This window comes from Barbus barbus (assembly GCF_936440315.1).
Source record: "Barbus barbus genome assembly, chromosome: 29".
NCBI classification, from domain to species: Eukaryota; Metazoa; Chordata; class Actinopteri; order Cypriniformes; family Cyprinidae; genus Barbus; species Barbus barbus.
The window spans coordinates 7,139,040-7,161,151 of NC_136757.1; the positions used below are offsets into that span (position 1 = coordinate 7,139,040).

Here is a 22,112-nt window from a genome sequence, read left to right on the forward strand (position 1 = left end):
CTGCTTTGGTGTAGAGGAACTGTAAACTGCTGAGCTGGACATCGAAGCTGTCGTAAGCTCGAGACATGATGTCCTCTATAGTGCTGCTGCCCAAAGACAGCTGAGGCAGGTCGGCTCTGCTCTGACTGGACATCTACACACAACAAACACACACTTTAAGTAGTGAAGTACTTGACACTCAGTTTTGGCCGGTGCAACTGGTGTGGAAACACAACGCAGTGACAAACTACGCATGCACTGATTTGCGACTGCGTGTTTTCTATAACGTGTGAATATATCCCCTATAGCATTCTAAAAACAAAACCAATCAGACAGCCTTGTTATCACTAGTTTTATTTAGATTTTTCGAGTCTGCTATTAGCTTACAGCCCTTAGCATCGCCAGCGCGGCTGCTGCTAATCCCGCTTACATTGCTAATACTCTATTCACACACATAAACCATTGTTTCACTTTTACTTGCTTAAATGGCGGATGTGTGTCTACCTTTGAGTGCAGGTGAGGACACATTCGAGCTGCATTCGGTGCAGCTGGAGGCCGTGGAGAAGCAGATCCGCGACATGGTGGAGAAGCAGGCTCAGCTGAGAGAGCGGAGAGCTGCACTGGAAACATCCCGGGATGACGCTCACAAGTCCGGGGCAAGTATACAGCACGCTGCTAACACTCCCACCACATCTACTCCGTGTGTTTCTCTGCACAGACCCTGTGCACCCAGGACGCGATCTTCCCAGATGTCCTTCACTCCGGCGCCAGGACGCCACGGACCCTGGGTGCACCAGCAGCAGAAGACGCGAGCCAGGCCCCGGGCGACGACCTCTCCCCCTCCGCCGCCTCTGGTCTTCGAGATCTCCACCCGGAACCGCTTCGCTCCCCTCCGCGAGGCGGAACGTGACCGTCGGAGACTCCATCGTCCGGCATGTCCGTGCTACATTAGCTGAAGGTAAAGTGCACACTCACTGTTTCCCCGGTGCTCGCGTTCTTGATGTTTCTGCGCACATACTCGCGATGAGAGCATCGGCGCTGTCTTGCTGCACGCGGGGGTTAACGACACCAATCTGCGGCAGACGGAGACACTGAAGAGGGACTTCAGGAGCCTGATCGAGACGGTATGCAGCACATCGCCCGCGACGATGATCATCGTGTCAGGACCGCTTCCCACGTATCGGCGAGGACACGAAAGGTTCAGTAGACTTTTTGCTTTAAACTAATGGTTATTGTCATGATGTAAAGAACAGAAACTGCTCTTTGTTAATAATTGGAATCTTTTCTGGGAGCGTCCTAGGCTTTTCCGTGCTGATGGCCTGCACCCCAGCAGAGTCGGAGCGGAACTCCTGTCGGACAACATCTCCAGGACGCTACGCTCCATATGACTAGTAAGCCAATTCTCAAATAACTGCTATGATGACCTTTGTTCTACCCACTTAAAAGTTAGAAGTACTTGCGTTGTCCAATCTATACAGACTGTGTCTGTTCCACGAATAGCGAGGTCAAAATATAAATTTAATGCAGGATCTATAAAAAAAATCTGATCGTGATTAAACCAGAAAAATGCTAAATAAATGAACAAAAACTATTTTTGAAGCTTGGGCTCCTAAACATTAGATCACTCGCACTCAAAGCAGTTTTTGTAAATGAAATTATCACAGATAATAATTTTGATGTACTCTGCCTGACTGAAACCTGGCTTAAACCAAATGAATATATCGGTCTAAATGAGTCTACTCCACCAAGCTACTGTTATAAACATGAGCCCCGTCAGACTGGTCAAAGTGGCGGTGTTGCAACTATATATAGTGATATTCTCAATGTTACTCAGAAAACAGGATACTGGAGGTTTAACTCATTCAAAATACTTCTGCTTAATGTTACACTGTTAGATATGCAAAAGAAATCTCTCCTATCTCTTGCTCTGGCTACTGTGTATAGACTACCAGGGCCATATACAGATTTCCTAAAAGAATTTGCAGATTTCCTCTCAGATCTATTGGTTAATGATGATAAACTGCTAATTGTCGGAGATTTTAACATTCACGTTGATAATACAAATGATGCGTTAGGACTTGCGTTTACTGACCTAATAAACTCTTTTGGAGTCAAGCAAAACGTCACCGGGCCCACTCATCGTTTTAATCATACGCTAGATTTAATTATATCGCATGGAATTGATCTTACCGATATAGATATCGTACCTCAAAGTGATGATGTTACTGATAATTTCCTTGTATCGTGCATGCTGCGTATTACTGATATTAATTATATGGCTCCGTGTTATCGTCCGGGCAGAACTATTGTTCCAGCCACCAAAGACAGATTCACAAATAACCTGCCTGATTTATCTCCACTGCTCTGTGTACCCATAAATACACATGAACTAGAAGAAATGACTAGCAACATGGGCACTATCTTCTCTAATACATTAGGGCTGTGTATTGGCAAGAATCTGGCGATACGATACGTATCACGATACAGGGGTTGCGATACGATATATTGCGATACTGTAAGCAAGGCGATATATTGGGATATTTCTTATTTTAGGAAAAGGATATATATTTTTTAGGAAAGCTGTTATTAAGAATACACCACTATATGCAAACTTAGCAAAAAATAAATAAATAAAAATAGTTTATCCAGAACACATTTGCAATAATCAGTCCCTATAACATTCAACATTATTGAACCACTTTTTGTGCAGCACGAGTAAAGGAGGAAATATTCAAGTGCTTGCATGATTCTTTAGTTAAATGTATGTATAAAATGTATTTTATAAAAAGATAAAAATATATATTTATAGACTGTAATTTAAAGTTTCACAGTTTAAGTTTACAATTGTGACATGCAATGTCATAACATTTGATCTGAACAAAAGATTACATCTGCTTAATATCAATGAAAAATAAAGTGCTTCCAGGACTCCTAAAGAAAACAAAACAATTGCAAAACAATCAAATAAATACAGATGTTAAACATTCTCAGAACTTTTCAACTTGGATTTCACAGGTTTTTCAGTTTGTGTTTATGTTCCGTGTGGAATCGCTGAGACCGCGACGCGAGCACCGCCTCAACTGCACAAAACGCCCCGAATTACGAGAGAAAGCTGCAGCTGCACGGGACTCTACCACCCGCCGCCCGCTCTTCAAAGGCTCTTCAACACGGGACGCGGCAAGCGGCAGAACCGAGGTTGCGCTCGCGCCGCGGTCCCGGGTCGGACATTACCAAAAAAGCTCAAATGGTGCCACACTTCAGCTTTGTACATCGAAACGAGAACTGGAACTATTATTTCATCCTCCATTACTGGCAGCGAACTATATTAACGATAACATTAGTGGAGTGCGCTGATGCTAGTATTTCCTGTCACTGTTTAAGTTCAGAGAGGAAGACTGATATCTAGCTGTCGGAATATGAACTCAAAGCGAAACAACTGCCATGAATCTTGTATGATTTTTGTTATATATTTTTTTTTTTTTAAATATCGATATTCCGTTTTGGAGAATCGATACCGTATCGCCAAACAAAATATTGCGATACTCACGTGTATCGATATTTTCTTACACCCCTATAATACATTAGAAGCTGTTGCCCCCCTCAAATTGAAAAAGGTTAGAGAAAAACGTACTGCGCCATGGTACAACAGTTATACCCATTCTCTCAAGAAAGAAACTCGTAATCTTGAGCGCAAATGGAGAATTTGGAAGTTTTTAGAATTGCGTGGAAAAACAGTATGTCCAGCTATAGACAGGCTCTAAAAGCTGCCAGGGCAGAGCATATCCGCAAACTCATAGATAATAACCAAAACAATCCAAGGTTCTTATTTAGCACAGTGGCTAGACTAACAAATAAACAGACACCGCCCGATCTAAATATTCCCTCACAGTTTAATAGTAATGACTTTATGAATTTCTTTACTGATAAAATAGATAACATCAGAAATATAATATCAAATGTAGATTCTACTGCGTCTAGTATTTCAGCTTCATTCATCGCACCCAAATAAAAACTGCAGTGCTTTACAACTATAGGACAGGAAGAGCTAAATAAACTTATCAGTGTATCTAAACCAACAACATGTTTATTAGATTCTGTACCCACTAAACTACTGAAAGAGTTGATACCTGTAGCAGAAGAACCGCTTCTCAATATTATTAACTCATCGTTATATTTAGGTCACGTCCCAAAACCATTCAAGCTGGCGGTTATTAAGCCTCTTATTAAGAAACCACAACTAGATTCTAATGAACTGGCAAATTACAGACCCATTTCAAATCTTCCGTTTATGTCAAAAATTTTAGAAAAAGTTGTGTCTGCTCTATTGTGTTCCTACTTGCAAAAAAATGATGTCTATGAAGAATTTCAGTCAGGTTTCAGGCCTCACCATAGCACTTGTTAAAATTACAAATGACTTGCTTCTTGCTTCAGACCAAGGCTGCATCTCATTGCTAGTATTACTTGATCTTAGTGCTGCGTTCGACACTATATGACATACTCATAGATCGATTACAAATCTATACTGGTATTCAAGGGCAGACTTTAAGATGGTTTAGATCCTACCTGTCCGATCGCTACCACATTGTTCATTTAAATGGGGAGTCATCTCAATTATCACCAGTAAAGTATGGAGTACCACAAGGATCTGTCCTAGGTCCTCTGCTATTTTCAATATACATGTTGCCCCTTGGTAATATTATTAGAAAATACGGGATTAGTTTTTATTGTTATGCTGATGATACTCAACTATATATATCAACAAGACCAGATGAAACTTCTCAACTATCTTAGCTAATAAATTGTGTAAAAAATGTAAAAGATTGTATGACCAATAATTTCCTCCTATTAAATTCAGATAAGACAGAGATATTACTTATTGGACCAAAAAACAGTACACAGAATCTCTTGGATTACAATTTGCAGCTAGACGGATGTACTGTTACGTCCTCTAAAGTCAAAAATCTTTAGTTATATTAGTTATATTATAAAAGTTATATTAGACAGCAACTTGTCCTTTGAAAATCATATTTCCCATGTTACAAAAACAGCATTCTTCCATCTTCCAAACATTGCCAAGCTTCAAAACATGCTAACCGTTTCTGATGCAGAAAAGCTAGTTCATGCATTCATGACCTCTTGACTGGACTATTGTAATGCACTGCTAGGTGGTTGTCCTGCATCTTCAATAAACAAGCTACAGTCCAAAATGCAGCAGCTAGAGTTCTTACCAGGTCAAGAAAATATGATCATATTACCCCAGTTTTACAGTCTCTGCACTGGCTACCTATTCAGTTCCGTATCATTTACAAAATATTATTACTTGCCTATAAGGCCCTGCGTACCTAACTCGTCTTCTACCACGCTACAATCCAACCCGCTCCCTAAGGTCGCAAAACTCTGGACTTTTGGTAGTACCTAGGATAGCAAAGTCCATTAAAGGAGGTAGAGCTTTTTCCACATTTGGCTTCCAAACTCTGGAATAGCCTTCCTGATAACGTTCGGGGTTCAGACACATTCTCTGTTTAAATCTAGATTAAAGACACATCTTTTTAGCCAAGCATTCACATAATGCATTTTATAATATTGTACTGCAGTTATATCTGATCAAATGTACATTATTATTCTTTAGCTTGGGTTGAACAAATCATTTTTGCTTAGATGGAACAGCAGCTATGCTAATTATGCCTCTATTTGTTTCTCTGTTTCTGATTAACATCCCGTGGTAACTAGGAATTACAGAAGCTTCAGTCTGGATCCAACCCTTAAATGATCTGAGATGACCAAACACCTGAGAAAAGATAATGCCAACCCCTCAGAGGACCTCAGAGGATGCCAACGCTCAGACAACATACAGAATTACCAAAGTTTGCCATAAGTTAAATATATTAAGGTTCTGCAATATATAAATACAGTGGGGCAAATAAGTATTTGATACACTGCCGATTTTTCAAGTTTTCCCACTTACAAAGAATGGAGAGATCTGTCATTTTCATCGTAGGTACACCTCAACAGTGAGAGACAGAATATAAAAAACCCAGAAAATCACATTATATGATTTTTGAATAATTAATTTCCATTTTATTGCACGAAATAAGTATTTGATACAATTGAAAAATAGAACTTAATATTTGGTATACTTATTTGCCCCACTGTATATTGTGGAAACTTAATTTCCTGTAGAGCTGCTTTGCAACGATTTGTATCGTAAAAAGCGCTATACAAATAAACTTGAACTTGAACTTTAAGCCAATTAAATATCATCCCCTCATTAGTAATTAACTATTTAGAATATAAAGGTAACCATATATTTTCATGTATAAAACAAAATATGTATTTAAATACAATATGTATGTCATCATGTGATATTATAAAGACATCAAAATTAAATAGTTAAATGAACAACATAAATGTTTACAAAACTATAAGTAGATAATATGCAATTTTCTTATTAATAAAAGCCATTGCTGTCAATAGAATAAAATAATCACAAATAATTTCATGATTTGTGACAAAATTAATCAAAAACCAATACACAAGTTAAAATACATAAAAAAAAATACATTTTTATTTATTAAATTTTTTGTGGACCAGTTTATCTCCCCATGGGGGTGCTGGACCATGCTTGAAAAGCTCTTTTTTCCCAACTTTGAACACCAAGCTTTGGCAGTTTGCTGGATTTTGTTTTCTTCTCTTAATCTCGATTTAAAAACACTCACTCATTGGGGACACAATTCCCAAAGACTCATTGGGGACACAATTCCCAAGAAACAATGAATTCACATTTCTTTCAATCTTTCTGTTTGTTGTTTTGCCTGATATAAACTATTTGAAGCACTTCACTGAAACCAAGCTTATTAAAACTCCCATGTCAAGTATGAACCATGTGCACTGACAGTGACGTGTTTTTACCTGGAAATGACCCAAATCCAGAATGGCAAGGTTGTGTTTGGGGTCATAAAAGCCATTTTCTGGTACAATGACATATGAAGCCATGAGGTTTATCTTTAGATCCAGAACCTTCTGAGTCTCAATGATGTACATGAGTCCTGTGTACAACGAACAATACAGTTTTAGTACAAGATACAGATTTGGTACAGATTTGAAAAAAAATAAAAATAATTTAACCAAAAATCAATTTAATTTATATATTTTTTTATTGCATACTTTATAAAAAAAATGTTACAATAATAGGTTGAAATTTGCAGTTATGAGAGTTTTTTTTTTTTTTGGCAGATCCACACTGCACCATCGATTCTGGGAAGGAAAGCATGTAGCAAACATATATACGCCTTGTGAATCCACACACACCTGTGGAGGTCTTGTCTCTGAACTGCTCCAGCTTCATGAGGGTGGCATTGGTCAGTTCATCCAGCTGCAGGTCTTTTGGAGGCATGAAGAAAGCTGACATACTGTTCACTGTCATCTACAAAAAGAACAAACAACACTTAATATACACTATCCATTATTCATTCACAGCATATAGCAGGGATTCTAAAATGGGGCTTGTGTTGGAACTGCAGGGGGCTTGTGAGTAATTATTCAGATCATACAAACGTAAAATGAAAACAATAAAATAAATAAAGCGGTCTGCACAATTCATCTAAATAAAATTGAAATCACAACATGGCTTAGCGTGATTAACAAACCCAAAAGGCTTTGATGCACTCTAATGCACTATGTGTGTTCATTTACATACAAGCAGCTCCCGATTTAGTGTTTTCAGTGTTTCAGAGCAGCTGGATTTACAGTAAATGCTGCTCCACACAAACAACATCTCTGCATCTGCTGTAAGTTTGAGTCACTTATAGCATCCATTTGTGAACGCAACATGGGCCAGGACCCATTTTACCAGATTTGTCACAAGAAGTGTTTCTAAACCTGTAATTGACTACCTTTAAAGAGACTTTCCTGCAGTTTTCTCCCAAAATAAAACCTTAGGAATGTAACATTTGAAAGTGAATAATTTGACATAAATTTGAGTGTTGTAACTTGAGGAATGAAACAAAATTATACACTGAAAAAAATTATAAACAACACTTTTGTTTTTGTTCCCATTCTTCATGAGCTGAACTCAAAGATCTAAGACTTTTTCTATGTACACAAAAGGCTATTTCTCTCAAATATTGTTCACAAATCTGTCTAAATCTGTGTTAGTGAGCACTTCTCCTTTGCCGAGATAATCCATCCACCTCACAGGTGTGGCATATCAAGATGCTGATTAGACAGCATGATTACTGCACAGGTGTGCCTTAGACTGGCCACAATAAAAGGCCACAACAAAAGTGTTGCGCTTATAATTTTGTTCAGTGTAATATCAAATATTATTTTTCGCTATACAGTACAATTGTATTATTACAGTTGTAATACGTATATTTCTGTCTCTCTCTATTTTTCAGTCTTTTCTGTTTTTATCTGTTGTTGTTTGTTTGTATATAATTAAGGTAAAAATATAAAGAAAATAATAATAATTCTACTTTTCCGATATTTCTCAAATTCTACTGACATCAGATTGTGGCAGATTAAATATTATTGCTGCTGAACTATGTAGGCAAAAAATAAAGACATTTTCAAATTAAAAAGTGTTTATCAAAAAGCAGTTTAGACTGCTATGGCCATATATGATAATATGTATGACGACATTCACAATATAATTTTTTGACCAAATTGTGCAGCCCTATCCTGTAAAAAATACTTAAATGAAATTAAATATTTTAATTTGTACATGCATGTGATGTGACCATTAATCAACATCAGCGTGCATCACATGCAAATGTGTTGTTAAATTATTGAAATATTAACTTAATCTCAAGAAACTATTATATGTCAAAGGGGTACAAAAGCATTTTTTTTCCAGTCATGGAGACATGCTCCCTCACACTCACAGCGTCATAGATGATCTCTAGAGGCTGGGACTCGATGCGGAGTCTCTGGTCCGCACTCGCGCCCAGTGGGTTCGTCTCAAACATGAGGTTCAGTAGAGTCAGAGTTGTATCTTTCATCCCCTCCACATGACGTGGAGACAGCAGGATGGGGGCCGACTTGCCTCGTGGGAGACCCGACACTTCAAACGATGACAGCAGAGCAGAGATCCTGACAAGTAAAACATTATGTCACACAACCGCATACTCTGGGTTACAGGAATTCAAAAAGGAAGTCTATGTGGCAAGACATTCTGGAGGGTTAAAAGCCAAATGTGCAACTTGTATTTCTTGTGCACATCATGTGAAATTTACAGCAAGATTGATTACAGTGCAACATCTTGCCACATCAACTTTCATTGTGAGTGCATTACTGTAAATGAGTTTTGTGCTTGTTTCACAAAATAAGGAACAAGTTAAAAGTATTTATCAACAGCAAGTGTGACACTAAGTTGTATCGAACAAGTTAAATAAATAAAAGTGGCTGAGGAGTGGACTTGAGAAGGGAACACAGTACTTTATTGCTTGGGCTGCAGGTCTTTGAGTCAGCATGGCTTTCAGATCAATGACGGACAGTTTGATTATCTCCGCCTTCTCTTGGCTCTCTTTGATTGACAGAGACAGGCGATTAAGTTGGAAATTTATCTTCATATTTTCAAACTGCAAACAAAAATATAAGTCAGGGGTGTGATGCTTTACATGAACCCAAGTTTGTATAGATTTCCTGCTTATACAAGAAGGCTAAAATTAGTTCTACTGTTCAAAAGTTTGGGGTCAGCAAAATTTTTATTCAGCAAGGATGCATTCAAATTGATTACAAGTGACAGTAACAATATTTATAATGCCACAAATGATTTATATTTGAAATAAATGCCTCTTGAGCATCTTCAGCATATGTGACCCTGGACCACAAACCAGTCTTAAGTCACTGGGGTATATTTGTAGCAAAAGCCAAAAATACATTGTATGGGTCAAAATGATCAATTTTTCTTTTAAGCCAAAATTCATTAGGATATTAACTAAAGATCATGTTCCATGAAGATATTCAGTGAATCTCCTTCTGTAAATATATCAAAACTTAATTTTTGATCAGTAATATATATATATATATATATATATATATATAGGCGTTTGCAGATATTGGCCGAAAGACTGAAGCAAAAACAAACAAAAACAAAGTTTGTTTGCATTTCAGAGAAATCACTGTTGAATACACATGAAATAAAGCAGGGAATCACTGAATATCCCATTCTCACAGACATCACTGGGTAGTTTGTAGTTCGGTCAGATATGTCAAAAACAAGTAAGTAAAACAATACACGAGTTACTTAACGGTAGGGAGGGAGGGAGAGAGAGAGAGCGTGCGCGCACTTCTGTTGTGTGATCTTTATTGATGTTCGCTCACTTGGCACACGCATCATTTGGCTTAAAACTAAATCATAAATATAAGACAATTTATAGGGGTATTCACTATAAACCATGATTTATTTTCAACCTTAAGCATACACGACATTCTGGCGAAAGTGAAACTAACAGCTTATGTGTTAAGTTCTGTACTTGTCCCTCTCATTCTGCACCAGTACAAATACGTGCGCGCGTTGCACATGTTTTGCTTGCTTCATGAGTTATTATGCATTATATGAGTGGCTTTGGAATATAAATTTCAGCACGTTTCAGATGAAAAAAAGCAACTTTTATTTCGGAAAATATCACAGTTAGGAGATTTATAGCGAGTGGTTCCCTGCATTATTACAGCAAAACGCGTAATTACAGTACTGAACCGTTGCAATGGAGCAGCTCTAATGCTATTAAATTAAAGACGATGTACCATAGAGCAAAAAAAATTAACAGTGAAAGTAACAAAAACTTCTAAAATACATTTTAATGGGCATAATTAAGTGTGAAAATAACCAAAGATATATTATACAGTCAAATCAAAATAAACTGTGACATATTATAACCAAAAATTCTTCATACAGTGGACTACCAGTAAAATTGATACAAATTTGGTACAAAAAATTATCTGGGAAAAAAACTGAAGTTCAGGTTTGCATGAACCTGGTTTACAGCATGCCCAGGAGACTAAAGGCTGTCATTAAGGCTAAGGGTGGCCCGACAGAGTATTGATAGTTGTGTAAATATTGTCATACTAACAGCTGTCTGAATCACTTTTGGTTGATTGTAATCCATTATGTACCTTTCTATCAAAATTATCTGACATTATCAAGCTGAATTTGTTCAGACACAGTTCTTGTCATATTTTATTATCATTTTCTAAACTATAGCGAATAAACCGTGATAATGTGAGAAATTTGAAAGGTGTTTGAATACATTTCGGTTTGACTGTATTTATTTGATAAATGAAGTTAACCAATTAACATTATACATACTCTTTTGGTTTCTGTACCCAATATTTAAAAAATGTACAAATGCAATGAAAATATCAGTATCGGTACTCGGTATCGGCAAGTACCAAAAATAAAAGTATCGGTATCGGACGAGTACTGGAAAAAGTGGTATCGGTGCATCCCTAATATTGGTAACACTTCATAATAAGATCCATTAGTTAACATTTATTAATGCATTAACTAACAATAAGCAATACATTTGTTGAGGTATTACTATTTTTAATGTTAATTACTGAAAGTTCAACTGTTCATAGGTAGTTCATTTTAGCTCAGGACAGGTCCAACAATTAAAAATAACAGATACAATGTCAAATTATAATAATGAATTAGTAAATGTTAAAACCGAGATTAATAAATGCTTTACAAGTATTTTTCACAGTTAGTTCATGTTAACAAATTGAACCTTACTGTAAAGTGTTACCAATATATAAAAAAAGTTATTTTAAATTTTAATAATAATAATAATTCACAACATTACCAGCAGACTTCTTTCAAAAAACATTATAAAAAGTGAAATATTCCAAACTTTTGAACAGTAGTGTACATATATACACATACAGCATATATATTGTAAAGCAGATTAAGTTAAAATATCTTGCATAAACAACACATACATAAATCTGTAAAAGGATCTATTGATTGAATTTATAAACTACCAGAACAGTAAGATTTTTAATGTTTTTAAAGAATCCTTTTCTGTTCACCAAGCCTGCATTTATTTGATCCAAAATACAGCCAAAGCAGTAATATTGTGAATTATTTTTACTATTTAAAATAACTGCTTTTTATTTAAATATATTTTAAAATGTAATTTATTCCTGTCATCAAAGCTACATTTTTAGCATTATTACTCCAGTCTTCAGTGTCACATGATCCTTCAGAAATCAATCTAATATACTGATTTGCTGATCAAGAAACATTTTATTATTATTATTATCAATATTATTGAGTAACTTTTTTTCAGGATTCTTTGATGAATAGAAAGAGCCAAAGATCATAATTTATCTGAAATAAAAAGCTTTTGTAGCATTATACACTATACCATTCAAAAACTTGGAATCAGTATTATTTTTTTGGGAAAGAAATTATTGAAATTAATACTTTTATTTAGCAAGGATGCTTTAAATTGATCAAAAGTGATGATAAAGACATATATAATGTTACAAAAGATTTCTATTTCAGATAAATGCTGTTTTGCTGAACTTTTTTATTCATCAAAGAAACCAGAAAAAAATAATTCTACTCTTCTGCTTTCCACACAATAATAATAAATGTTATTTATTAGCGGCAAATCAGAATATTAGAATGATTTCTGAAGGATCCTGAAGACTGGAGTAATAATGCTAAAAATCCAGCTTTGAAATCACAATAATAGATTATATTTTAAAATATATTCAAATAGAAAACAGTTATTTTAAATAGTAAAAATATCAAAATGTTACTGTTTTTGCTGTATTTTGGATCAAATAAATGCAGGCTTGGTGAGCAGAAGAGACTTCTTTAAAAACATTAAAAATCTTACTGTTCAAAAAATTTTGACTGGTAGTGTTTGTGTTATGATTGTTTGTCACTAACATTTTTTGGCAGGTTTGGATTGATGGCTGTCTCGCTGTATCCGATGGCTGCGTATAGTTTGGCTTTCTCCGCTGGGGTCATTATCTCATCAAAACCTGAGAGATATGAACCAGGAGGTCAACGAATCTATCAAAAACACATCTACAAAATTCTGTGGAATATTTAAATATTACAATGAGCTGAAATTACTATCAGGAAATATCCACATACATCTTTCTGTAGAACTCTAGAGCACAGATTCTTTGTAGGAATAAACAGACGCAGAGCGCAGACAAACCTCCTGTTTTGACATCTTTGGTTTGTGTGCTGCTCTCTTCAGACCAGCCCCACATCCAGCCAAACCAACCCTGTGACTGTTCTTCCTCCACCTTCACCCCAGGACGGTATATCCTGAGCCCCGCCTTTGAGGCCTACAACAGCAGCGACAGAATATACAAGAGTCAAATGGCGTTATTCAGTCAGAAACCAGAGATTCAAACCAAGACCTTTATGTTGCTAGCTTCATACTCTACTAGTTGAGCTACAGGAACACATTTCCAGTGATATAAACCAGAGACCACTTTGTATTAAGGATTCAAATCCATACATTATTATACGAGTGAAATGTGAGAGAATGTGAATGTGCTGTCACCTCACCTCCATCTCAGCCTGCTGTCTCGCCATTGTGATGTTGAATATATCCAGGGTTCTTTCAGTCTCCTAAAGAATGCACAAAAATAAAAAGGTTATGTTCAAAGCAAACGTTATTAGTTTTCAGAATTCACTCACCGCTGAAAGCGCCAGAGTTTTGCACACTCGTGAATCATCTCATGAGTGCAGACGTGATGTCAATAAGAGATTCATTGTGTAGTTTAGAGACTGAAATGGGTGATTGATTATGATTTCACCATTTTAACTTTAGTTAGTGTGTAATGTTGCTGTTTGAGCGCAAATAACATCTGCAAAGTTACGATGCTCAAAGTTCAATGCAAAGTGAGATATTTTCTTTCAAAGAAATAGCTGTTAAAAGGACTATAAAAAAGTCTGGTAGGGACTAAAACAAGCTTCTTCCCAGGACACCACTTAACCCTGATGTTTACATGAACCCTGCCCCCGGGAACATGCAACTACCCATAAGGATAAGGGGGCATGATGTTTTACTAGGCTGTTATATTGCATATTTCTGAGCGAGAGGCTTCATAGAACCAGGAACTCAACAGACCGTTTTAACGAGAAAGGAAACAGCGATGTATTTTGATGTGAAAATAATACTTTTTTTTAAATTTTTATAACAAAGCATGTACACTACACCGCATAAACACAATTAAGCCTTCGAAAAAAGCCGATGAACCATCCCATTAAAAAAAGCAATATTTACTAGTGCACAAACACTCAAAATTCCAAAACAAAAATAAAACCAAAACAAAAAGATGTATTTGAAAAAAAAAAAAAAAAAAAAAAAAAAAAAAAACATATCTATATTTGTCAAATCACAGAGACAGTTCATTATGATCACAGCTATTAAACAAACAAAAAACAGCCATATGTTTACTCTACAGAAAAAATAACAGCATACGGGTTTGGAACAACATGACAATGAGTAAATAACAGCAGATTTTCATTGTGTGAATTGTGTGTGAGCATGCTCAGTGCTCGCCCACCTCAAACTCCTTTAGCAGACTCTCTGCAGGCTTCTTACTGGTGATTTTATTCTTATAGATCTCTCTGTACTTTTTCACATGTTGCCGATGGTGACGGATATGTTGCCACGACCACATGTGAAGGTGGGGTTTGACATTGACCTCCAAAACGCCTGTGATCACATATCGCCACCTACGATAACCACAAAAACGTAAGCACAGAGCCTCATCAAATTAATCAATAAAGGGAATCAGTGAAGACCACAATCTCCAAATGCACTTACCACTGACGCGCATTAGTGTGAACTGCCACATCTGGACGATACTTCCTGTATGGAAGATTACGGGTCATCATATCCACCGACCCCAACAGCTCCAGAATGCTGACGTACTAGAAAACAACAACTAGTCAACTCTCATTCAAGCCATTATTACAATCAAAATATGTCAATTAATTGTTGACTGAAATGCACACCTGTGGCCGGCTGAGTTCAACAGCCACCTCGGGGAGGTTGACTACTAGATCCATTTTCGGTGAGGAGAAATCCACATCGGAGCGCGGATTCATGCGCAGCTTGGCGTTTGCAGATATTGGCCGAAAGACTGAAGCAAAAACAAACAAAAACAAAGTTTGTTTGCATTTCAGAGAAATCACTGTTGAATAGACATGAAATAAAGCAGGGACTCACTGAAGTGATAATCCTGAGGGACAGCGCTCGAGATGGCTACACTGTGCTTCAGGTGTCGCTATAAAAATGCACAAACAATGAAAATGTGCAATTTATTTTCGTTAGATTAAAAGTTGAATAAATCTGAAGACCCTACCAGAGCCTCATCAGGGTTGTGGTTTGAGTAGAGCTCTGAATTCACATTCCAGTACGCAAACAGATTGTCCAGACGTACAAGCTAAACGATGCAACAAGCGATATTAGTTAATAATACTGGTTAATTTTGCTTCTCATAAGTGTGAAAATGTAAAAGACATGATTTAACCTTGAAAAACAGCTTGGCTTTCTCATCCAGAAGACAAGGGTTCCAATTCTGATCAGCTGTCTGGAAAATTAAACAAAAATGTTATAATACAGACAATTTTAAATCTGAAATCTGATTGAATGAGCCTTGTTTGAAGCCAGTGTAAAATAGTCACACTGCCTACTCATGTTTAGTTGCAAGAACATTGTAATGTACAGCCTCTCGTGGTTTATTGTAAATCATAGAGTCTATTAGAAATCACTCAAAAGCATGCCTAGGTATTTCACCCCAAAAATCTAAGGAGAATAAAGGAAAAAAAACTATATATTTTATTCATAAAATAATATATTGCAAGCTAATATATATATATATATATATATATATATATATATATTATTTAAATTAATATAAGATTTATACTAATATGTTTACATGTATACAGAAAAATTATATAATTTTTATAGAATTATATAAAATTATAAATAAAATTATATAAAATTTTATTTTATAATTTATAGAAAATATATGTACAAAATGTTACATTTTAATTAAATATTATATTGTATAAATATTTTCTTAATGCAGGGCTCTACAGTGCAACCATTTCAGTCGCATTTATTTATTAATTAAGGTTTCTAACGCACTAACGTGTTTTTGCAGCGTTGAGTAATGTATCACAGATGTATTCTGAGTCAATGATTCAATTACCCATTCATAAAGACAGCCACATACTTCATTCCTGAATGAATCAGCCGTTTGAACAAATCAATTAAATGAATGATTCAGTGATAAAATCAGTGACATACCGCCACCTACTGGCAGTTTTAGTTGAATTTTTAAAGTATCTTTTCTGTTATTTAAATAATTTACTATTTCTACATTCAAACCTGTATATTTAAAATATTAACCTCAACATGAATTTAATTGCACGTATGCAACCTCTGAGCCTCATTAAACATCTGAAAATACACCTACAAGCCACTTGTGTGTTCTTCTGTGCCACCTCTGTAGTACAAATTTATTTCTTAAATGTAATGTAATGCAACATTTTTGTTAGAATTTTTTATATGATGTATTAATAAGAAATAGTATAAATCAATACTTTTTTTTTTTTTAAAAGAAGAAGAAAAAAAGCATTATTTTATTTGTGCTAAATGTACTTTTTCCCTCTTGATTTTGATTTTGGTGATAAATATGGCTAAGAGATTCAATAATCTCATAATTTAATCAATTTATTTATGGTTGTAATTATTGGCATACCTGGAGACTGAGGTTCTGCAGGGACACTCCGAATGAAAGTGGAGCACTGGGATTGGTGACCTGAACACAGGGGTAACATTGAGAAAACTAGGGCAAATTTAAGTGATAATACACACAACAGACTAAAAAGTCTTCTACACTTCATACCACTCAGTAATAAAGCACATACAAAGATGTAAACACAAATGAACATACAGTATATTGCAGGTTTTAGTATGTAAAAGCTCCAAGCTGAAGAACGGCAGAGAAAGTAAATGTCAAAAGTACTCACATCATCCTCATAGCGGACGTGTATGTTGGAGATCTTCACCTGCAGGTTTTTGATCACCTGTGTAACCAGTTTATCCACAAATGTGTCCTGCTTCTCTGCCTTTGGATTCTCTGAATACAAGAACACAAATGCAAATTCTCATTTACGACGTTACCTGTCTCTATGTAAAAACCAAAGTGAGCTCAAATGATTTACTAGACCTTTTTCTGCTGCTTTCTGTTTGGTCTCCTCGATCCGCTGCAGCTCCCTCTGCCGAGCTTCCTGTAGCTGTCTCTCCTCCTTATCTGCGTCATACTTTATACCTGCATTAACAGAGATGCAAGAAGTCAAAACTGGCAGAACCACATGCATGCGGTGATCTTCTGTGAGACCTGGCATTAAAATAAGTGTCATACTTCATGAAATGAACAAATACTAATACTACTAAAATGTCATATCACGAGGTCATGTGATTTTCCTTGCCACTGTGACTTTTAACGAGGTCTGTAAGGCATTGATTTGTTTTTTAAAGCTGCTTTAGAAGAATATTAACTTGAATCGAACTGAACTGAATTCAACTGAACTGTAATCCAATTAGGATAGATTCTTTTACCCCTAAACACTAGATGGACCAACCATAAGAGTAAAATGTGGTAAAGTCTGCCAGATCTTGCACTGTTTCTGGACATGATTCAGGCACAATGTAATCTGGGTTTTGCAATAAGGCAATTATTGAAGAATGAGACCGCCAAGAACTATACTGGACTCGAAAGTGTGTGTGTGCCTACCAAGGCTGCAATTATTTATTTATATACAGTAAAAACAGTAATACTGTGAAATATTATAATATATCTTGAAGTGCAATTTATTCATTGTGATCAAAGTTGAATTTTCAGCATCACATGATCCTTCAGAAATCATTCTAATATGCTGATTTTATTATTTTCAATGTTGAAATATTTATATATATTTTTTCATGGAAATTGTAACAAACTACCATTCAGATTTGGGGTAATTAACATTAAAATAACAATACTTTTATTTAGCAAGGACACATTAACTGATCAATTGTGAAAGCAAAGGCATTTATGTTGTTTTTGAACTTTTTATTCATCAAAGAATCCTGCAAGATAATAAGAAGCATTATTAATATTAAAGTATCAATAATAATTAAGCAGGAAATCAGCATATTGAAGGATCATGTGACACTGAAGACTGGAGTAATGATGCTGAACACTCAACTTTGCATCTCAGGACTAAATTACATAAACTATATTACAAAAGAAAACAGTTATTTTAAATTGTAATAATATTTCACAATATTACAGTTTTTACTGTATTTTTGATCAAATAAATGCAGACTTATTTACTTATTTATATACTTATTTAACCAGGAAGGTCCCGTCGAGATACAATATCTCTTCTACCAGGGAGTCCTGGTCAAAAGAACAAAGTTACAAAGAAATACATATCACCACACAATGAACAAGCACAAAACGCAATTTTCTAAAAACGATACATATCCTAGTCAGTTATTAAAACATATACATGTATGTTTCTATATAAACAGACTTTAAAATATTTTTAAACATAGCAAGAGATGGTACAAAATCCATATGTTATGTACCTTGAAGTTTGTTCCATACAAGAAAAAGCAGATCGACCTATCTCTGCATGACATATCGGCATCTTAAAGGGATAGTTCCCCCAAAAAGGAAAAGTCATCATTTACTCACCCTCAAGTAGTTCCAAACCTGTATGAATTTCTTTGTTCTGGCGAACACAAACGAAGATATTTTGAAGAAAGTTTGTAACCAGGCTGTTTTGGGGCACCATTGACTTCCATAGTAGGAAAAAAAAATACTATGGAAGTCAATGGTGCCCCAGAACTGCTCTGTTTCCTACATCCTTCAGAATATCTTCCTCTGTGTTCAGCAGAACAAAGACATTCATACAGGTTTGAAACTACTTGAGGGTGAGTAAATGATGACTGAATTTTATCTGCTGATGAATATTTGTGCAGTATGTCAACAAACCAAATATATACAGTGGTAATTTACCCACCAAAGCTTTTCAAATAAAAATTAACATATGTTTTTTTTTCTCCTTAAGCACAATGAAGTCCATTTTGTATTTTAATATAAATACTTGGTGACTTGGTGAGCATTAGAGACTTCTTTATGGGTCTATAAATGCAGCTCTTACTAGCTGTAGGCACGATGAGCAGGTAAACTTCATCTAGCGTGGCCTCCACAGACTGAGTGTACAGGTTCTTCCAAGGGATCTTCAACTCCAAACGACCTGACAAAGACAGAAACATTCCCTGAATGAGCTCAGATTTTACTTCATGCTATGGCAGTGCAGACTGGTTTTACAAAGCAACATCAGCAAACCATTCAATGCGTCACACTGCACTTCTCTCACCTATGTGCCCTGCTCTGACTTTGAAAGGAATGTCCAGTTGACTCTGTTTCAGAAATAAAAGTCACACAAGTCAAGGAAGCACAACTTAAAGCATTAGAAAAATTCATCGAAAGGTTTTCTTAATGGAGCGCATATACAGCAAAATGACGTTACAGGACACAGCCAACAAGAAACAAAGCAACATACCAAGGCATTTTCTTTTATCTCAAGGTTTCTTAATATGGCATCACCTGCAAAAGAAACATTGACACAAGACATAGTGCTGAATATTACCAGCCTTTGTTTAAAACAACTCATATATCACAGAGCAAATATTTACTGTTGTATTAAAAGCTACTTATCAGTAAGTCAATAAGCCACATGGCACATCATAAAATAATTATACTTCTTCATGGGGATTTTGATTTAGCTTTTAATTGAGTTTTAATATGATTAAAGAATTATAAAATAATTCTGTGGCCCCCTTGTTAATTTGCTGAGGCCTCCAGTGGGCCCCGGGCCCCTGGTTGAGAACCACTGGACTACAGGATGGCTTCAAAATGATTTTTAGCTCCATCTATTGACTTTGATCAAAGACACAAAATTTCACAATGTTGCTAACATATTCTATAATAAAAAAAATGATTTTGCATTTCATTTTTGATAAGAGATGTTTCTACAGGTGGTGTTTTTACTAATCGGACCTACTTTAAAATGCACATTGTAACAAACGGTGTAACCTTTTCATAAATATCTGATTGTATTTAAAAAAACGTAGTGACCAAATTAATATATTCTGGTTTTAGAAACTAAAGACAGTTGTTTTGTCTCATGTGTCAAAACCAGTGAAATGCTCCACTCTATCAATGTAAAGAAGCAGCTGGACATTTTTGAGACACATGGGACTGAACAGATGACAGAGTTTACACGTGGGCTTGAACTATCCCAGTCAAGGTAATAATCATCAACATCCTTTTGCTATATGCAATAACAATCTATTTAAACCACCAAATGATGCATGGGTTAGCTTTGAATTAAGGGTTACTGTAAAGGCATGTTCTCAATGTCAAAGCATGACTCTCAGATTCCAGTGTAAGCTCGAGCTCACTCTATCAACGCAAGCAACCATATGTTTGTGTATAATCACGAATGTACACAAACACGTTTCTGGAGCAAATCAAACAGCAAAGAAGCATTAGAATTTTTACCTCCCCATATGCCGAGGCTGAGCTGCGAGCTGTCGAGGTTCACCACATAGTCCCCCAGAAACCTGTTCAAGACATCGACCACCACTGACTCAAACACCATCTTCACGTCCTGTTCACACAAACATCAGCATGCTTTCCTTCGTCTGCGACTCGTGGACCACCCGAAAATGTAGTTGTATTTAGTGACCGTCCCGTTTCCTGAAATAAACATCACTGGAAGGACAGGGAGGTACTAAGCACACTTCACTGCCCTCTGCTGCTGACACCCTGCACCACAGACACCTCGGTCACGTGCGCCTCGTGCGTGAGCCAATCACGCAACGGCTTGTTGAGTTTTAGAGGGTAAACAGGAAGTGGGATAAAATTAATCGCACAATGTTCTTATGTGACCCTGGACCTCAAAACCAGTCATAAGGATCAGATTTAGCTGAGATACAACTATTTGAAAATCTGGAATCTGAGGGTGTAAAAAAATCTAAATACTGAGTAAATCGCCTTTAAAGTTGTCCAAATGAAGTTCTTAGCAATAGTCAAAAAGTAAGTTTTGATATATTTACGGTAGGAAATGTACAAAATATTTTCATGGAACATGATCTTCACTTAACCAAATTTTTTTTGGCATAAATGAAAAATTTATCATTTTGACCCATAGAATGTATTGTAGGCTATTGCTACAAATATGCCTGTGCATGACTGGTTTTGTGCTCCAGGGTCACATATGTATTTTTACTGTGTTTAATACGATGGCCAACAGAGAAAAAAACACCTGCAAATTAAGAAAACAACTTCATTGATTTGACACACAACACAACCAAATAAAGAAACGTGCTGCGCGTGTGTTGTCAAACTAATGAAGATGTTTTCTTGATTTGCAGGTGTTTTTTTCGATATGCATGTGTTTTCTGAAGTTGCAGCGCGTTGAGCTCTCTCGACCATCTTGTTGAATGAATCTGTAATGTCAAACTTGGACAGGCAGTGGTAAAACTTAAGAAAGGCATACAAACGAAGGTCTAAATTTAAAAGAAGTTACTTTTTTCATATCAACTGTCCCTGTCCCGAATATCCCTGCTCTTGGTCTAAAATGAATGGTTCACCCAAAACTGACAATTTGCTGAAAACGTACTCACCCTCAGGTCATCCAGGATGTAGGCGAGTTAGTTTTTTCATCAGAACTGATTTGGAGAAATTTAATATTGCATCCTTGCTCACCAAAGGATGCTCTGCAGTGAATGGGTGCCGTCAGAATGAGAGTCCAAACAGCTGATAAAAACATCACAATAATCCACACCACTCCAAAATGTCCATCTTCTGTTGTCCTCTCACATCAAAATCCTCCCACATATTTGTTTAGAACTGTTTTAATTTGTAAACGGCGCTTGATCTGTGCATATTTCTCTCCTGATTCAGACAAGACAACTTTTTTCCGTTGGAGAAAGCAAAATTATGGATTGAGCACTCATATTTTATCCTGAAACAATGTTTTTAAGTAAAAAAATGCTTAAATTATGGATTTGTTTCTT

General features: G+C 36.0%; 1 protein-coding gene across 3 annotated transcripts in view; it reads right to left on the reverse strand.

Annotated features, from left to right (window-relative positions):
• Window positions 1-20,863, reverse strand: part of LOC306849824 (intermembrane lipid transfer protein VPS13A-like) — a 59,994-nt gene extending 39,131 nt beyond the window's left edge. For all 3 annotated transcript variants that reach the window (XM_079385159.1, XM_079385158.1, XM_079385157.1), the window contains exons 1-21: window positions 20,593-20,863; window positions 19,592-19,635; window positions 19,406-19,448; window positions 19,187-19,282; window positions 17,203-17,304; window positions 17,003-17,112; window positions 16,732-16,791; window positions 15,493-15,552; window positions 15,325-15,405; window positions 15,189-15,246; window positions 14,975-15,102; window positions 14,784-14,890; window positions 14,521-14,692; window positions 13,517-13,579; window positions 13,158-13,290; window positions 12,881-12,975; window positions 9,415-9,557; window positions 8,862-9,069; window positions 7,288-7,402; window positions 6,889-7,025; window positions 1-133 (exon numbers count right to left, since the gene is read on the reverse strand). In XM_079385159.1, coding sequence (XP_079241285.1) covers window positions 1-133; window positions 6,889-7,025; window positions 7,288-7,402; window positions 8,862-9,069; window positions 9,415-9,557; window positions 12,881-12,975; window positions 13,158-13,290; window positions 13,517-13,579; window positions 14,521-14,692; window positions 14,784-14,890; window positions 14,975-15,102; window positions 15,189-15,246; window positions 15,325-15,405; window positions 15,493-15,552; window positions 16,732-16,791; window positions 17,003-17,112; window positions 17,203-17,304; window positions 19,187-19,282; window positions 19,406-19,448; window positions 19,592-19,635; window positions 20,593-20,692 — 2,188 coding nt within the window. In that variant the 5' untranslated portion in view covers window positions 20,693-20,863. The remainder of the gene's footprint in view (window positions 134-6,888; window positions 7,026-7,287; window positions 7,403-8,861; window positions 9,070-9,414; window positions 9,558-12,880; window positions 12,976-13,157; window positions 13,291-13,516; window positions 13,580-14,520; window positions 14,693-14,783; window positions 14,891-14,974; window positions 15,103-15,188; window positions 15,247-15,324; window positions 15,406-15,492; window positions 15,553-16,731; window positions 16,792-17,002; window positions 17,113-17,202; window positions 17,305-19,186; window positions 19,283-19,405; window positions 19,449-19,591; window positions 19,636-20,592) is intronic.
• Between the last annotated feature and the right edge of the window lie 1,249 nt (window positions 20,864-22,112).